General features: G+C 37.6%; 1 protein-coding gene across 1 annotated transcript; it reads left to right on the forward strand.

Moving 5' to 3' along the window:
* The first annotated feature begins 6338 nt into the window (after nt 1-6338).
* LOC144351301 (uncharacterized) lies at nt 6339-11099 on the forward strand. Its single transcript, XM_078009013.2, has 2 exons — nt 6339-6733; nt 10307-11099. Exons 1-2 carry the CDS (start codon nt 6389-6391, stop codon nt 10832-10834), a joined length of 873 nt encoding a protein of 290 aa, XP_077865139.1. The 5' UTR covers nt 6339-6388; the 3' UTR covers nt 10835-11099.
* The last annotated feature ends 8961 nt before the right edge of the window (nt 11100-20060 follow it).

Below are 20060 nucleotides of genomic sequence, written 5' to 3' on the forward strand. Positions count from 1 at the left end.
AACACACTGTCGGTCACTACGAGTATTTGTTGTCGATAATATATGTGATTATTGTCATTTTGTGATAGTGCGTTTTATTGTAATGTGTTCATTACTAGTTCTGTTAGATTAAACATTTACGGTAACTATATAATGTGACACAAAACATTGAGTTACAACTACATTGTGTAGTTGTGTTTATATCACCATATTTGGGTATCCTCGGGGGCGGAGCTACGTCACGGACGTTCTACGTTGCTAAGACGCGCACCACTGTACCACGTATTTCTACGGGCTTTGTGCGCGCTGCTGTGGAACGCCGGTGGAGCCGGTGAAAACTCGAGAAAACAACACAAACTCAACTTTGAAGTAATCCTGAACAACCAAATTCATATATGTTACACACGTAGGGCTAATCTTATTACACTGTTCAGGGGACTCTCAACAACCATCGCAAAGTACCGTTTTCTGCGAGTTTTTTGTCTTTGTTTTCACCGCGAGGGTGCCAGGCGGTAGAAAATGCCCGGATGTCCGCCCCCGAGGATTGAGTGAAACGAGAGTGATGGGTACGGTGAGTGACTTTGATTTTTCAAATACGGAACCATGAAGGTTTACACGTTATGATGGCGGACTTGTTTTAATGTTGAATCTTACTCAAACGAAAATGCGATAAATTGCACTCCCTGTCTATATCTCCAATATTACTCTCTTGAATGTTATGAAATATACGTAACATATATGATTCGTACTATAATTAACAATTCCATTGACGACAACAAACAGAGCTGTTTTACATGCATGTGTCAACTGCTCCAAAATTGAAATCAAATAGTAAATGACATCATCACAAATGTAAAAAGCCCCCGAAATGAACTACACTATTATTGGAAGTGTGAAAATGTCTAAGCTTAGTTTAGTCATTTTCACTCGCCAGAAATAAGAATATTCGTTCTTTTTTCTTCACCTCGCTTTTAAACACTCAAATGCTCGTATTTGTGGCTCTAGATTATCTGATAAACGTGAAGATAAAAAAATGACGTGAGTGCGGGTCAAACTACCGCCCTTTTCTCGCTGTTCATAAACAAACGACTCAATATTAAAATTTACAGACCCACCAAGTTCCAGTTTATTAGTTGACAAATTTGCAATATTAATAAGTGTACTCCTTGTGTTTCAACAAGAAAATCGATAAAACTATTCAATTCAACAGTATTCGTGTCACATAATTTAAAATTCACGGTGATAATAATAAGGTCTCGGATAGTTGACAAATGATTACCTGAAGGCGACGATATTACCCTTGTGGCCTTGAATCATGAAAAACACGACTTATCATTTACTCCCCAGCTACTAGTGCGGGCATGTCTAATTGATCGCATTCATCAGTTATTCAAAAATCAATCTATTTAGCATCCTTTTCGTATGCTGTCAGTACATTCATATTTCACAATAATCACTCACTGGAGTGAGGTAAATTATATTAATTTACTAAGAAGTCGCAGTGTACAATTGTTTTTATACGAACAATTATTTTGCGAAATTATGCAATCTATCATTTGGAATGCAAATGAACCTGGGTATGCGAGAAGTTATCTCTATCATCACTTGGTTGCCTGGCGACTCATAAATTGATAAATGGCATTTATCATTCAAATCACATAATACACTGAGTCATACGATGGTTATACTTTTACTTGATGAGGTCGTTGAACCCATGCAACCCACATATTCCAATAACAATAATTTCGAATGCGGGATCTCGTCGCCGTAACCTTAATTTCATTTCCTCCAAACAAATTGCTCACCGTTATTAGTAATCGCTACCATGTTTTACTCAATTCTAGGTTGCTAGATTTATTATATTACTTTTCTACTGACAGCTACATTGTTTTCAGAGACATAGCGATTCTCTTCGAGGTGAATAGCCATTTATGCTAAATGTATATAAAATGTAGCTCTGTAAAAGAGTTGGTCTTATTCGTCAGCGATTGACATGTATCGACACTGTTCAATATTGCCACGTTCTCCAGAACAAAAAAGTGCCATGCATTTGGTCTCCGCTTCTAAGATGTAATTATTTTTTTAATCAGAGGAACTTAGTCACTCGTGTAAAAGTAATTGATTTGCACACAATCGCTCCGTTCTGTTGAGCGCGGTTAAATAATCAGCAACAAATTCAATCTGCGACATAGTCATTTTTCCGACATCAGTGGATTCCATGCGAAGTATATTAACGGAATGTAAAATTCTTTATTTGTTTACAAAATATCTGAAAGCGGACTGTGCAGAGAGACTGTGACGCCTTGACACAACAAAGTAGGTTAGCTCCACGATATAGCACTGCCAGAGAGTGAATTGTGGTGTATGCAATCACTCGAAGATAAGCATTATGATGACGAAGAATGTCCACTCCCTGCCTTCTGTCGCTGTACTACTGTGACTTGGTCCCGGCCCCGGCCCCAGTCCCAGGTGAGCCTCTATATGTGCCGCATTATAGTAATAATAAACACCGTTGAGGGGCTCGAAATCCAGAGTTATTTTGGGACCAGAATTGTAATTGCATATTACAGAGTATGACATGGAAGGAGTGTGTACAAATATTTTGCTGAGCATGCAATTTTTTTTATTATACTAAACTGGTCACCAAATTTAACAACTGAATGAGCGTAGGCAAGCCTCAATAGGTTTCGATTGTATACAGCGCCACCAGTGGCTGTTCCCGGCTAAATGCGTCTAGTCTAGTGATGTTTACAATGGCTACCAATATAATGATACCGTAACAAGGTTACCAAGCGACCACGCTAGCTATACTAGCACAGGCTGCAGGAAAATACTTTAAGAAATATAAACAATAGGATATATTAAAAGTATATATCGTTCCTTCACTTTCTCGCCCTTTTTATTTTAAGAGTACTGGAGACTCACATACCAACAAAGCCTCCAATTCAATGAGTGTCTAATCTTTACAAATCGAGCTTAACTTAAAGGGTCTGTTTAAATTCATTTTCTGTAGTTCATTTTTCATTAATCATCTGTAATCTCGACATTTAACGGTGTATACATTGCGTTTATGGTCACTAGTAAACACTTAGCAATGGGTATGCGAGGCACCCAAGGGGTTATTCAATGATGTTTGAAAGTGGACATTGGTTAAGTTCTTTTTTGATATTTCCAGGAATTATTGCTATGTTGATATATTGTTTGATATGCGACAATGATATGTCTATTTGGTCTTGATTTTGTACTAGTGTATATATGATAAGATGTGTTTTTTTCTTGTATGTTTGTTTCAAGGTTATTTTTTTCGTTTCAAGGGATGGGTTTTGTGGATAACCGGTCTCCAGGACCATGATTTTCACTAAACGTTTGTGTCTTGCATGCATATCCGTATAAAGAAAGCACTCCGTCGGATATATTGGTTAGGAGAACGAAATCTCACAGATTTGCAAAATGCAACTTTGAGGAAGGTGTTTCCCATTAATTGAGACGCGACGCTGGCCTCGATTTGACTATGTCGGCGGTTGCACTGTTAACTTTGTGCAAGCCACTATAGACTTCGGTCAACACCTAGAAACCGAGTTCAGTATTATCGTGAATGTCGTTATTCGTATGAACTGAGCTAGCAGCAAAAGAAAATTTCCACTTGGGTGATTCTGCACGTTCCAGCCTCATTAAGTAGTTCGAAACACAAAGTTCATGCTCTGACAAAAGCCTCCTATTATAATCCCAGACATAGCATCGGACGCTTATCGCCTCTAATAATGGCGTATTGGTGTAGAGCATATGAAATAACACTCAATTATCTTGTTTACACGGCAGTGTTTTATAGGAAGCGTTGGTCCTTTGATCGAACTAGCAAAAAGGTGTTCAACTACGACAAGTGCTGTCTCATACACCTAGAATTCATACCTAGAGTTAAAACGATTGCGACGTATTCAATGTGTGCAAAATAAATGGATTCGTTACGTTAACTGATATGCACCCAGTTCTTGTCATATAAACGTGCTGTATTCTAAAAACTCCAAATTCTGACGATTTGCGCCCTCATTGTCAGCTAAAACTGAGAATCGGTATACTGGTACACTGCAGTGTTTGAAATTCTGTTTGTCCTCAGTTTCGTGGAGTTCAAAAAAACGATAGCGGTTATAATAAACGGCGCCATTCACGCCAAAACTGCCAAATGCTGCTAGTTTAAATCCACAGATGCCGTGTTTAACTGTCTGACTAGAATGTTTGTACGTAGTCACGTGCAACCGTTTACAAGACGCCAACACAATGACAGCATACAACACCTAACACTTAACGGAGTATAATACTGGTATTAGCTTGACCATTTTCACTCATACAACGTCAAAGGAGCCAAATCTATTGTCATAAACACGAATCGCACAGAATACGTACAACAATGAACTAGATGGTAACCATGCGTAGCTTTGACCTCAAGTTAACCCTTCTTCAATTTCATGGTGGATCTCCTCAAGGTAGATAAGTGTCATTTGAAAACACGGTGACACACGACAAGTGCATGAGTGTGGACGTGGCACGGGTCGACTACAACGAGAATTAATTATATAGTATTTAACCTTATGTTATTACTCAGTACTGCACAACTAAAAAATAAACATATTAGCCATGATGGGGTAGCGTAGTTCTCGAACTACGAATTGCATATCACGATGCGAGAAATCTCACCCGACAACTATACAGTTTAGCTGTCATTCTAAAGATCTCAGAGAACCGTTAAAATTCGATAAAACAAAATACTTATCAAATAACAATAAAGGTGATACTGTTTATTTAATATGATATTGTGATATTGTTATATTGTTTACTATTAATTTAATTTGCTAATAATTGAAAATATGCTATAAAAATTGAGTTGGAAAAAGACAACCAAACACACGCACACGCACACACACGCACACACACACACACACACACACACACACACATCTCAGAATCTCAGAGAGCAACAGAACAACAGTCAAGTAATATTCCCCCTCAGTCTGGTGTTCGAGACGCGCTTCCCCTGGCTGGATACAGTGCATTTTTAGTCCAGTGTAGCTTCGCTGGCTGTCGTTTATATTGTACGTGTTATTTACCATCACGAACTATGTTTGGAGTGACTATCAACATTGTAGATTGTAATACACTGCGTCCCATTGTCTCACCCAATAAAAACACCGTCACCGAGATAAGAACACATTACATTCCGTTTACGTATAGTATCATAGTCAGTAAGTCAAACCGCGCGCGGGTTTTCGGTGCAGAAATGCAAATCCGATGACAATCGAAAACAATTTTCAATTATAAAACTGAAGAAAAAAACAAACATTTCAAAACTGTTCTATTCTATCTAGCTGCGTTTGCACACACGACATTCAAAGGCGCTACGTGATGTCCTAGGTGAAATGGCTTGTTTTCACCGGCCGCCACAAACAGTTTGCTGGTACCATTATCTGTTATTTAGACACTCTCAATTATATAATACTGTATGTTCATGACGTCACGGTCACGGCTCAGGTGCGGCGGTGTACTCATCTGCATTTGGGGCAACAGTGCTTCTCAGGCGGTTAAACAATTTTCGCCAAAAAGGGCCTAAATTTTGCGAAAATTGCCAAAGATCGTGAAAATGGGGTCAAAAGAGCGGTACGCCACTCGCATACTTCAACTATGAGAGTATGAAGCTTATCGATTGGAAGTCCGTAACATGTCATTGTCTATCGCGCATACCTGTGTCATAGATATCGATGCAGTTATTGTCTTACTTGTGTAACTGTCGTCGTGAAAGTCAATTATGGGCGATTAAATGTCCGTAAACAACAATAAAGCGTGTAGATGGCAATGTCAACAGATTCGGTTAAACAAAAGTATACTAGTATTGTGTAGAACCACCACCTTATGGTGTTGATTTTTTTTGTTCAGCTCTTGAATCCTATACATAATCAAATTTACACGACAGAGCGAAATAAGACCCTTTCTTTTATTCAACTGTACCCGGGAGGTTTCATTTGGAGCGAGACTACTAATGCAACCAGCGCATAGTTCACCCACTATCCACAGTGTTGACAGTATATCTGAACCCGTACGCTACCGACTCAGAGCCACCGGCAATTTATTTATTTGTTTAGCGAAAAACAGTTCGAGTTCAAAGTGTGCGTGTAGAGCGTGATTTGGAAACATTATAATCGTCAAAAACATTGTATAGTCAGTCGCTTTCTAGTGCGAGATAACTTGAGCGACGGTAACGACCTTGACTTATGTGCACTGCTGTGGCCACAATTACAGTCAATGCCGATGATATTTCATGAAAGACGTCGACATTGTATAGTTCCTCGGCTGACACCGTCTATTACAATCGCGTGAACGTATTTTGTATATAAGTACGTTTCTGCCGCTGTTTGATACGATGGAGACGTTAGCTACTCGGATCCAGGACATTGAAACGGACAAGTGTTACAAGAACGAACTAATCAAAGAAGTGGAAGAAAAAATAGGCGTCATTCCACCGACCTTACTCAAAGCGTTAAAGGTAGACGATGGTGTACCCGAAGTGAAAGGGTTTGTAATTGGGGGTGATGATGACGATACGCGCGATTTTAAAACTCACGCCACAACGGACTGCTTGGCGACGGCTTATAACGAAAGCGGGGACGAAATTGGTCCGTGTACTATGTTGAATGCAATGAACGAGCAAGTGGACGGAGACAATATGGGCATGGATGGAAAACTTAGAAAGCTGAAGGCAGATATCGTAAGTGATACATTGCGTCAGTTGTTGATATACAATTTTGAACACAGGTATTTTACATGTCAGTGAACTCTTATTAGCGAGTATGTTCATTACAGGAAATACTACGTGATAGAGATGTTAATGAGAGGAAATTGGCAATACACTCAATTTCTGCTGAAAGTTCTATGATAAGAATTTTCAGATTAAATAAATCATTCACGTCTGATTAGAACATATTTCTGAAATATGACTGTTTCGCATATTTCTGTACAGTTTATCCAAATGCATATTTATCCACCCCCTCTCCAGAGGGACTGTACTTCATCAAATTCCATCATTGGTTTAAATAGGAATTAATACTGAACATAGTAATATGAGTAGTCTTGTTCAAACATGGTTATCATTGTTATCCCATAACTCGTCCGGCAAAGCCCCCCCCCCCCAGACCTCACACAAAACACAATTACATAGAAAAACACAAGTGAAATCCGTTGACATATTTTTTTACATACAAAGGAATTCCGACGTGCCGATACACTGGAACGAAATCTAATATTTATATTTATAATTTCTAAAACTATCAAAACAAAAAGTATAGATAAAACAGACAAAATGTTGTAGCACTCAAGAGGTTAATCTAGTCTTACGGAGACTTTAACTAGTTGTTCAATAATAACAACAGTGTCATTCCGCATCGATGAGTACGTAAGTAAAGACATTGTGTATATACGCTGTTCCAGGGGCCAATTTACTTGTTTTTGGTGCACGCCATTCTGCTCCAGGACGACATCTTGTAGGCTCGTTCCACGGAAGCCCAGACTGGTGTTGTGATAGTCTATTTGCTGGAGGTCAAATAAACGAATGAACTTCATTCGTCGATTGTTGGTCTCGTCCTGCAGCAGATAGATTACTAGTATCCCCAAAACGGTAGACATTCGTCCCAATTCGATTCGTCTCATTGGTTGACTCGTCTCAAAATCGTTTTGTTTCACAAGATTATCTGTCCCAAAGTCAGTTCGTCTTATTTATTGGATTAGCCTGACACTAACGTTCAATATGTGCAACAAGATCCGAACAACAAACTGCATCTATTCGTTTGTTTGCACCCCGTGGACTGGATCCCAGTCGATTTTTGTATCACATTCCACCATACGTTAACCAATCAATTGTCAAATCAAGTTATTCATACTTCAAGATTATTAATTAATTAATTAATTAATTAATTAATTAATATGCTGAAAATGGTAAACATTGCCGGTAAAAGTTGTTTATTTATGAATATCGTGAAACACAGTAAATATTGTTGTAAGGACATGTGCTTTCCGATTGTATTTTATATGCATCAAGAATGACCGTCTTGTTATCAATATATAAAGGAAGTTACCCTGTACTAGATATTAAGGCTAACCAAAAAACAATGGGACGAAAGTCCATTAGGATGAATGTGAATTGGGACGAATCGACTTGTGAGACGAATGTGAATTGGAATGAATTGACTGTACACATCCACAAGTTGCACCAACTGACAACGCACTTTTTTTACCAGATTTCGTGTTACAAAAAGTCAATATCTACTATGTGAACGAGGATTACCACAATGGCGTATTTGATAACGTTCTGGGTTAACACCCGCAAATTACCTGTTAGTGTTAGATCAATATCACCCGCCCTACAAAGATATGACACTGGTTGTTGAGAACATTGTCAGCCCATTTACTGTCGATGAACTCCCCCTAGATACCTAAAAAGGAACTCGGTAAAAGAATTTATTTATCTCACCAAATGGCTATTTCTGTGTTTTTTTTAGTTTTAATAGTTCCACATGACTACACATAGCCATGCTTCCTACACGCCACATAATACGGCGCGCTGTGGTACTCCCAAGCTCACTGCTCCATAAATCCAAACACTCACCTTGTGTTAAAGTATGTCTGGATCTAGGGAAGCATATCGAAGGTGATGATACACGCACGTTTGGGCTTCTTGGTGAGCACATCGAAGCTAATACTGATACACATGTCCGGGCATCGGTAAATATATATACGACAATAATAACCTTAGCCTTCAGTCGGCAAACACATCACAGTCAATAACAATACATATTGGCATTGGTTACCATTACGAAACTAAAGCTATTTATATTTCTATCGTGACAATGGTGTAATTGCAACCTTGGTGCGTAGAAATAATAATAACATTTATAAAATAACGATATACTATTTATATTATACTGTAAAATGGATAATTTTCACTGGGTTTAAATTTCGCAGATTTAGCATTTCATACATATTCAGAAGGTTCTAAATTCACGGTTTTACCATTTAAATAATGTGTTCTATGCTAAATTTTACATATTCACTGGGTTTAAATTTAGCGCATTTTGCTGTCAGCGAAATAAGCAAAATTAAAACCCAGTGAATAATACTAAAACCCTTTTACAGTATTTTGTGATGGTTGCGTTCTTGGCGAGGGGAGGGGGTTGTGGTGATATTATACCTATCGTTTATTATTCAGAATATAGCGAATCGATCAAAATAGATTTATTATTGCTGAAAGACAAAAACATCGTAAAATATCAAAACAGCGAACAACATCCCGTCGCTAGAGGGCGTGTCGTACTATAATGGAGTATTTCGCGTCTGATAATTCTTTAGCAGGTAAAATTCATTCTAGGATTATGACACATCTTGCTATCTTTCAACAAAGCGATAATCACCTTCAACCAGTATTTGGTAATACGAGCGTCGTTTTAGGGTGCTTATTTCCGCCATTGGCGTGCGAAACTATGCACACGTCTCGCTTCACAGAAAACGAATTCTTGAATGATTATTGAACCAGTTCATTTCAATACGTTGGTGTTAATTTCAAGTCAACAACAAAGTGTGCAGTTCAAGTTCACATGTGAACATGTAAATGCTTTTCCGCTGTGCGTGTGAGAGACATGCTATGCCTCAAGCAAAGTACAATAGGACGCGAAGTTTTATAAAGTGGCATTGATTGGGGTGTTCGCGTCTAGGTGACAGAACTGGAACATATACGAACGACGTAGCAGCTTCTTTGCATCCATGGCAACATATTTATATATAGTGACTCAAATCTTATAATAAAATCATAACTTTGAATATATTTTTGTGTTTTGTTTTTGTTTATTCAACAAATAAATTTACATAGACAAGTACAAAAAAAATAAACAAAAACAGCCACTGCTGTTCGCCAACAGCTACTTAGAAAATACAAACTAGTCCGCTAAGTATTGCGCTAGTGGTTCCCATCGGTTTCTGAATAGGGCATATTTGTCATTGAATCTGTCAAGACGTTTTTCTAAATTAAACACTTTTTTTTTTTAATTTTACAAATGTCTTGTCTATAATCATATATATTGTTTTGCAATGATTATAATGTAATTCAAAATATTCTGAAGGTTAGAGGATCCAGTAATGATAATATCATTTGTCAACTGTAAATGCATGTTACTAGTTTTGTTCCACCATTCAAAGATATTCAATGATATTACTTGACAACAATAACTTATATATTCCCACAACAACGACGGCAATCATCGCATTCTCAACTTTTTTACATTTCTCTCCGTAGATGGCGCTTCGAGAGATGGATGTCAAACTCATGTACCAACTCCTAGCAATTAACGACGGGATTGAAGAGCTCAAGTGGGTCCACGAGAGTTTCGATATATCGGCGAGCAAGGACTCTGTGTATAGTTCAAGGGACAGAATATACTGCTCACGCGAGATCCTGCACGAGAAGTGGGTGGAGATGCGAAGTCTCGCGTCAATCAGCTCCGAGTCGTTATTTGATACAAGTTTCCAGTTGAATGTCACCAGCGGGGGCGTGGGTCGATTTCCATCAAACAATCTCAATGTTTCGGCCACAGGCAGCAAATACGCAAGGATGAGGTCCAGTGATTATCTTTCACCCCCAACAAATTTACTGATGGGTCGGCGGTGTTCCAGTGGTGAACACATGCGACCAACCACAGCACTGGCTGCTGTACTTCCAAGACGGTCAAGTGTATGTACAGGACCACGTCCTATTACTGCCTTGCCCTTGAAAGAGACACTAAGTGAAGCACACATTACCAACACCGATTTCACAGACCTGTGATGTTTCATTGCACCATCTTCACGTATAAACAGCGCCCTCTAACGACAATGGTGTCTGTTGCGCTGAAATAATGTATATCGAGACCTCTGTCTATCAATTTTCCTGAAACTTTGTCTTTTTAATTGACTTCAAATCGAAACAATAACGACGCCCTTTTATCAACACATGTCTTAGCTGTTCCTTGTTGCTAGATGACAATATTTATTTGAAAAGTGTTTTACTCCAAGCAGAGTTTTTTTTTTTTAAACAGCTCAGGAATGCGTGAATATTATAATTAATAAAGCATATCTATTACTTGATAGTAGAAAATTAATTAAACAATAATGTGTGCCAGAGTACGTAGGGGTGCGTACCCTAGGTACATGTACGTATTCGTGTCGTTGCCATCCCATGAATGTTTTCAAACCATCAAGATAGTGGTATTGGCAACTGTCCACAGCCTGTGTAATAGTTGAACGCTACGGAAGGCCGGTGTTTTGATGAATACTTTGAGGCCAAATAAAGCTTGGAGGCGTAGCGAGCGAACGAACATGGCTAGAAAGCTTGCGGGCCGGCTAGTGACATTTACCGAGGGGTCGCCGCAAAGGAAATACAAGTCACGTCGACCTTTCTTCGATCACAATAGTAGTTTCTAAATTAATACACGCTGCTCGGACTGATAAATATGATATATAGAAGATAATATTTGGTGATCGTAGTCCTAAATAACTATTAAAAATAGCTAGACGTTTCGAACAATGGCTCTTTATCGATAGCATAGAAGAAAATGTTAAAACGTTTTAACATTTTCTTCTATGCTATCGATAAAGAGCCATTGAATAAATCAACCCCGCTTAACCTTAGTTCATCCACAGTCAGTCCGGTGTTGAGGGACTGTTGTTCATCACACGATCGGGCGACCTAGTCGGGGGGCCACCAGGAGAGCGGAATCTAGAATTGCGCGTACTAGGTGGAGCGCCGCGACCGAACGCGCTTTAGTATACAGTGTATTTTGTCCTCACAAAATTGTAGGATTTCGATATTGAAATCCGTTGTTATTTGCAATTATTTGATGCAGATTTAAGAATTAAATACTTGTTATCTCACAATTGCTTTTCTTTATAAATATCTTCTCCTTTATTCGTTTCCTAAAGCAACATTGTATTCATATTCATGGTACTTCATTTGATACTTAAATAATGGAATACATCATTGTCTTGAATAATCTGCAGTCAATGACGTCATGAAATTCACTGGTATCGATAATGCTATAATATAATTATAAATAACCTCAGTAATGCGTGGTACGTGTTGTAAGTACGTGATTACAATTAAAGTGGCGGTAGCTGTAACACGTGACCGATTTCAATGAAACAGTGACTACTTGGCAGCAACCTTCAGTTGCATTGCATTTTACGTGACATTAATCTAGATATGCGCAGGCCGAGTGAGTTGTTGAGACTCGCGGCAGGCGCGACTAAAACTAGCGCGAAATCGCTACAAATTTCTAGATTTCTTCACAAGCGTATCGTACCCCGTTGACAAGCTATTACCGTTAATTCGAGAGGAAGGTAGACCTGTACTGCGCGAATCTGATTGACTGTCGTAATCATGAGTTTAATTAATATGTAAATTTGCATTTCAGCAGCTTTGGACATTTAAATAATAGCACATGTTTGTGATGGCAATGTCACAACAATGGATGGTGGCCATGAGCAACAGCCTGAGGGCAGACGACAAATCGTGATATTGACCATGTTATTTATGTAATCACATCGCACAGACATCTGCCATGCACAATTATACCTACCATACATCTCTCACACCCGCTCTCCCACAAAATAACAATACTATTTGAAGAATGCAGTATTTTATTTCGTGTATTATAACAAGTGACACATTAGGGACGACGTCAAAAGATCGATGTCGGGTAAAAAACTCATTTGCTTTAGTTTTGGGGGTGGGGTTTGTGGGGATTGGGGGGGGGGTGACCTAAAAAAAGTTTACATCCAACAAAAACGATTTTATTTTTAACGAAGTCAAAACAATCTTGGAGTATTGGTAGTTTTTCTATCCAATCATGGACAAAAATAACAGAAAATAACAAAAAAATATCCAACACGAAACAATGGTTTGATCCGAGTGTAAATATGTACTTCAAATGTCAGGACATGGACCTAGAACTAACTGCTATGCCATACTACTGTCCGATTATCAATTTGTATTTAATGGTGAATGTAGTCTGACGCCATGATCAATATTTATCAATTAAGTTTCAGTGGGGTGGTTGGGAAAAACTAAAGGAATTAAGTTTTTTTATCCTACATTGTACTTTTGGTATTGACCCTTACTCAACAGCATACATAGTACATTTTCTAGTAACCGTGTTTAAGTAGTATGAATCACTCAATCTATCGAGGATGAAATTATTGAAATGAATTGGGAAATTTTCAAACGTAAGTTATTTCACCACACGCCAGATAAAAATGTCAGAGTGCCGTAGAAGTGACTGCCACTCAGCATATAGTTTCAATCAGCGCAGTAGTTTCAGTGACGTCATCCATCATGCAACATACCATGTAATATCAATTTTTATTCAATGTCATGACTGGATCTCAACGAATCACAACGTGCGCTACAACAGTGAAGTGTGATAAACCCGGATGGAGGTAGGCACACGATTATACCTACATGTAATGCGCGCGTCTGATTGGCTGTCATGGTCATGATTATATACCTTATATATGAAATATGTTTTTGAAATTCAGTCCCTCGTCCTATTGGCTATTATCGCCGCTTTTTCGTCGCCGGAGTGATATACATCACAGATTTTTGTTCATCGGGCATTTGCTTGAGAAGCAAATATATTGAGACACCGGTTGCATCATTCAACGTTTCTACATTTGTAGTTCTCATTTTCTGCGTATGAAATCGTATCGCTGCTGTCGGCAACAAAGGCCAACATAATTCTGCGGATTTCTACGGCTCTCTAGACACTGGCAACGAACTTTTAAGCTTTATATTTTTACTTATTTGACGTTTTTTTTTTTTTTTCGTCGCATTTGTATTCAAAATGTATGATGCCCGACGATACCATACAACATTAATGACGAAATTCAAATTACAATATTAATCGTACAGGATACGATATACTGCAAAGTGATATAACAAACCCATTAAACCGTTGTTAATTTGTCAGTAGTCAAATTAGTAAGAGAATGATACATGGACCCAATCATGATGGTATACATGAACATGTAAATACAAAAGAAATGAATAAAATAAGCTTGCAACAAACAAAAATTCCTGAAGCCGCCAATATTCCAAATTGAGACAATTGAGAACTTTTATTTATTAGGATTGCTGCATGAAGTTATAGGGATAGGAACAATGCGTAGCGGTAATTATTGCATGGAAGGCAATGTTTTTTTTTGTTCAGGTTATGTAATTAATTTGTTACTAACAATTGACGGATATTTTTTGAGTGTACATTTATGTACTAAAATATATACATCCATTACCATCATTAAACCTTCAAATCCAAAATGGTGGTTGGAATTAGTTGTTAAGCCAGTTAGTTATAAAACGTTCGTAAAGTTGTAAATAAATATTTTGATAACTATCACTAACCATGAAAGACGCCCATAGCGAAATGTCTTGTGTGAGGTTATTACGAGGAAACCTCAAAGTATGCACGAAGACAGTTCAGTGGAAGTATCGACCGACGCGCGGTGGAGGTCGATGCGAAGGAGTACTGTCCGAGTGCATACTTTGAGGTATCTTCGTAATAACCTTATTATTATATATGTTTTCGTCCCAATGATACATCATGGGAATGCCGAAATCCAAAAAGTTTAGAACATAATCAGCGAACTTCTTTTCGTTGAGTCCGGTCAAAACCTGGTGGCAACCATGTTTGTTTTTATTATTCCATATGTGGAATTCGTATTTCCTAAACCCCGTAAAATACCGCAAAATTATGGCACGCTGTAACTTATGACGTTACGGTGACAGATGTATAATAATATGGCATAATATCTTTAAAGGCTGGTGACATAAGCTGAAATAATTATATACCGTGCCAAACAGTCATTGATACTACAACAATTGTTACACTTTTAATATAAATCCGAGGCCAAGCCTGAAGGTTAGTTATAATTAAACATGATAAAATAATCTAGTGACGTAATGTTTACTAGGCTGAGGACGCACGGCCTGCACGTACACAGCAGAATAATCAGTGTAACAATTAGACGCGATTACAACCACACATAGCATTCAATAAACAGTTTAAATAAACTATTTAAGCATATGGAGGGTCTATGATTTAAGTAACTCGTGCAATTGACACTTACCCGCTCTTTAGCGTCATGTCATGGGGCGTGTCAGGATGTCAGGGTGCATCCTCGTTCTCGGAGTTGCGGAACGTTTCAGTAATTACCTTTTTGGACACATCGACACTGACTCATTCACCTTGAACTGACGGAGAAACATTATTCACGAAGGACTTTGTTACCGGAATGGGGAATGAATATATTTAACCATGATCAAGAATTGAATTTCAGTAAAAAAAAGAAAATTCTATTTCAAAAATATCTCAAGAATACACTTTACAAGTCACCAATAAAATAGTAGAAGTATGCTTAGCTGTATTGGTTTACTATTATTGCAGAAAATCATGAATGAATTTACCAGAGATCGGATGGCCTTGTACCTCACTCTGTTTTTGTTTTGTGTTGCTGATGTGTTTTAGTTGCCACGCCGGACACAAATACCTGTGCTATAAATTAAACAAACCAACAGTTTCATGACGATACGGATCTCAGCAACTGACGTCATTCAACCTTGCAGTCTGCAACTAACAACGATTATATACAATTGCGGCCTATGTTAAGTTTACCTAAAATTTTGCACACCTGAGATTTATTGAAATCGATACATACAATCGAAAAAACTAAACTTCAAGCATTCCACATTTAAAGTTACATAAAATACAATACTGAATATAAAATATAATAAACTGATGCCTAGTTTTTTTTTTCTATGGAACGCCATCACTGTCCTAAGCGCACAGGGGTCTTGCATACACGTCATTATATGTTGCGTTCACGTCATTATAAGATGAGTTGCTGGTTTTATTGTACGACGCGTTCACGTTATTTTACCCATCATTCCTGAATCCACTTGTGCCATACCTATTTATAGCGATTCCGCAGCTGTATCTCAAGTTGTCTGTTCTGAGTGGCGCAGCTATTGAAGCCGCAATGTATATGGCCCTGAGCCCCTGATACAACGCTTCAAGGACGGGCGGGTGCATGTGCCGACTATAACATGTTTAACTGGATGGTCTAGGTGTTTACCAAGCTGGGTGACCAGGTGCGTTCGAGGGAAGGTGACAGTGTTTGCCCAATAACAGAAGTGAAACACAAGCGAGCGCTATTGGTCACGCTAGTGCTAGTGGACTCGGATTTGCTTAATTGAAAATTAGGGAGAGTCTGATAATTGGTGGAAAAATGTTCTATGCAAACACAGAGAAAACAAAATTATTAGCTACCTTCAAGTGAAAATGGATCGTCCTGAAATGGGTCACTTGTATTTGGGCGGATTTTATTGTTAATTTCAGACGCCGTAAAACATCTGAATTAAGTTTACGGTCATCCATCAATTGTACCTCTTCACACTAGTTTGTATTTTATCTGTCTTGCCGCAACCAGTGTGTATTATCTTAAAAAGTCGAGCAGTCCATATCGATCAGGACAGCGATACGAGGACCACCGCCCTTTAACATCAACCACTGCAGAACAAAACACTTTGCAATACAGAGCTCAATACCACCAATATTAATAGATGTACAAGTGATTAACATAAAATTAAAAAAAAAAAAAAAACATTTCATCAATGTTCAATTGAATGGTAAACGCCTTGACTAATTAATGAGTTTGTTATTCTGTTGTTATTTTGCTTGGACGGCTCTAATGTAAATTGAACATAAACAAAATTAAACCCCAAGTGAACATATATAATGGCGTGGACGCATTATGTAATAACACCAGCTCATCGTATAATATCGTAAACGTAACGTATAATAACACCAACACATAATACAATGACGTGACCACGTCGTATAATGACACAAACGCATCGTGTACTAACGTAGACGCATGGTGTAATTGCACCACCAATTATATGTTAATATCAACACAATGTATGCAATATATAAAGATGTTTGCACACATTGTATTATTGGTGACACAACTATTCATATGGTTAAAAGGTTGAAGTATATCCCGGCGTGACGCAGACATATTTAAATGTATATATCATGTTTAGATACAGGACGTTGGGGAGGAGTGTTCAGATATTTGTAATTTAATTTATGCATATTGCGGTCAAGGATACGTGATGTAAATTGGACCCGATTAACAAATCTCAAATGCGCTGTTTATTAAACACGTTTGTTTGATGCAATTCTCTGATACGCATGCGCACTAAGTGTATTGGTACGTACAATAATTATCACTGCACATGCGTACTAGAGTTTTCATCGAACGAATATTATACAGTGTGTCAAATTTTAGTTTATGATAAATCATAATGATATTATTACATCTTTAAATAATTTTAAAAATCCCATTTTATTCCAACTTTAAAAAAAGCAAACATGCGTCGCAATGAATTTAGTAATATGCATTCTAAAACTATAAATATAATTACAAAAGAAAACGAAAATTACAACAAGCAACTCGGCATTCACGATCACGACTCAGTCATGCGTGCAATTGTTGGCAGACACGCTACAAAGCACGCCATACGGAATGTCCTCCCTAAAGACAGCTTGAAATAGCGTGACTAATATATAAATAAAATATATAAATAATATATATAGAAAATGTAGTTTGGAAGCGTATTCATTATGAGCAGACATTGCTCAAAACGTCTGGATATTACTATCTTGAAAGATTACGCCCTCTGCTAAAACGTTTTTTACTACGTAACCCATTAGAAAGAAAACATTCACGTAATTGGAGGTGAATAATTGGACAAAATACGTTTCATGGTTTTTATATACTCGGATAAAATGTGTAATTAATCTGAATGGCGTATGAGAATAAATGACTGAGCTAATAATGGAATTTACCTGAGTGTCTCAGCTGATAGGAAAAATCTATCGATCACTCCGCCAAATATACAGTATGATATTCTCTGCATATGAACTTGGCCGGCATGATTGACAGGGGAATCCAGAAAAACAGCGTTTGTACAAACGTTTCATTAAACTGGTCCAACAGTGAATTCATTTTACTAATAAGAATGAATTTTTACAATTTCTGGTTCTGGCGCAAAAATGTAGTAATTTCGCGTCACACCAGAACCAGTGATTATGCAAATTCTTTCTTTTAAAATGTTAATATGAATCACGTTGTTCATGTTGCCTAGCTAATGAGTTGTAATGAATAATTACCCAGAATTCACTACGACTTGTTTCATTGGACATTGATTTCCTTATTTTTTTTTCACTGGCTTACGATTTTGGATTCTATTAGATTCTAAATGTGTATTTGTTTTTCAAAAGGACATTTTGCAATCTGTGATCAGAAAGTCAAATTTACCCCGATGACTGGTGGAACACAACTTATAGCGATGCTAAAAATTCTGTGAATCTTTGGGGGAATATATAAGTACTCGCCCTCATCACCTGGTAGCTAATATGCATATTTCCTGGTTTCAATCTTTCAAAAACACAGTCAAGTGGTGGAGATTTCCTATAAGTTACCTATAAGAATTATACAGCCTTGTTATTATAAACTACTAGTAAGTTTGGTTGACTGTTGACAAACTACCCCTGCAAAACATCAAGCTATATTCAGCAATTTGTAGAAGTAAGATAACAAATTTGGAAAAAAATAACGTTTTCAGAATACGCAAAGCATATCCATAGATGGCTGTGTACTGGTGACATTTACCAAATTTGTACCAACCAATATATGTCAGTACAAACATATAGGATTGTGGGTAATTACAGGCACTGTATGAGAGTTTCTCTGTCAATCATGGCGGCTTATTTGTAAATGACCGTTTCGTTTTCGTAAATTTCGTTTCTATATACAGAATATATTCTGATTGGTGGAAACGGACCTGTGATGTTAAAACCATGAATAAAGAGCGTGTCATTTTATAACCTTATGATATTGCTGGTACGAATAGACCGTTTTTAACCGTTCAGCGCAAGATCTCGCGTTATGCGTGAAATCGAACATATAACAACAACAACAACAAAACGAAAACAGGTCGCATAAAAGTCGTAGTTGCGTCAAAATATGGCGTGAGATTCGACGAACTCATGAGTATTTTGGAGATACTTCCACGATTAATAAGAGATGCTGAATTGTTCTGGTTACGGACATCGAATTGCGAAAACATCTAGTTACAAAAATTACCACGCCCATATTTCAGAAATCACGCCGAAATTGTAACTCGATGTTCAATTAACAGTTTAGTTAGAACTTCGAGTTTTGGGCAACATAGAATTTCGTTTTGTTTTGTTTAACGTTGTGTTTTTCCCGTAATTTGAAGTTCGGTTATCTGTTATTTAAAGTTTCAGTTACTAAATGTGGACGGTTAACATAAACAAACGGGAAATCGCCCAATTGAGTCATTGACTTTCAGCGCGACCGAATGTTGGAGATCGTTTCGCCAAAATAAAAAAGAGAGAAAATAAAAAAAAGAAGAATTTGAACATGTGTGTGTAATTTGTATTTAATGTACTACAAATGAGACGAAAGTTTTTAGTGCATCTTCTAGGCATGGTGTGTTATACGTAGAATGTTTTAGCAAACGACAAGACTCGTGCGCATGAAAATATTATTCCGATACTAGTCACAAACCAGCATGTCAACTTAAACACGCCTCATTCTGACTGATTTTGGCGTCATCCTCATTTTTTTGTAGAACTTCTTAGCCAAAGTTTGCGATCTTCCATTAATTGTCTAGTGCGCCACTGCCAATAGTTACTGGATGAATAGTGAATGCAATCATTTTGTAAATTATATGAACAGAAGTTGCTGCAAGCGTTGATTATAAGTTGATCAAGTCAAAACTTGTTCGATGTTTTTGATCATTAAAAATCCAGGCATTTTATGTGTTTGTTGTATTTAAGTTGCTGTCTGCTCCAGTGAGGCATTTCGAGGTCTGAAATTTAACTAAAGTGACCGCCAGTTGTCATTTCAAGTTGTCAAAAGCAATTATT

This window comes from Saccoglossus kowalevskii, chromosome 9 (genome assembly GCF_978046115.1).
Source record: "Saccoglossus kowalevskii chromosome 9, keSacKowa6.1, whole genome shotgun sequence".
Taxonomy (NCBI): domain Eukaryota; kingdom Metazoa; phylum Hemichordata; class Enteropneusta; family Harrimaniidae; genus Saccoglossus; species Saccoglossus kowalevskii.

Coding starts and splice junctions, on each gene's coding strand:
- LOC144351301 (XM_078009013.2), top strand. CDS start 6,389: ATGGAGACGTTAGCTACTCGGATCCAGGACATTGAAACGGACAAGTGT. Junction 6,734..10,306: donor GAAAGCTGAAGGCAGATATC/GTAAGTGATACA, acceptor TTCTCTCCGTAG/ATGGCGCTTCGAGAGATGGA.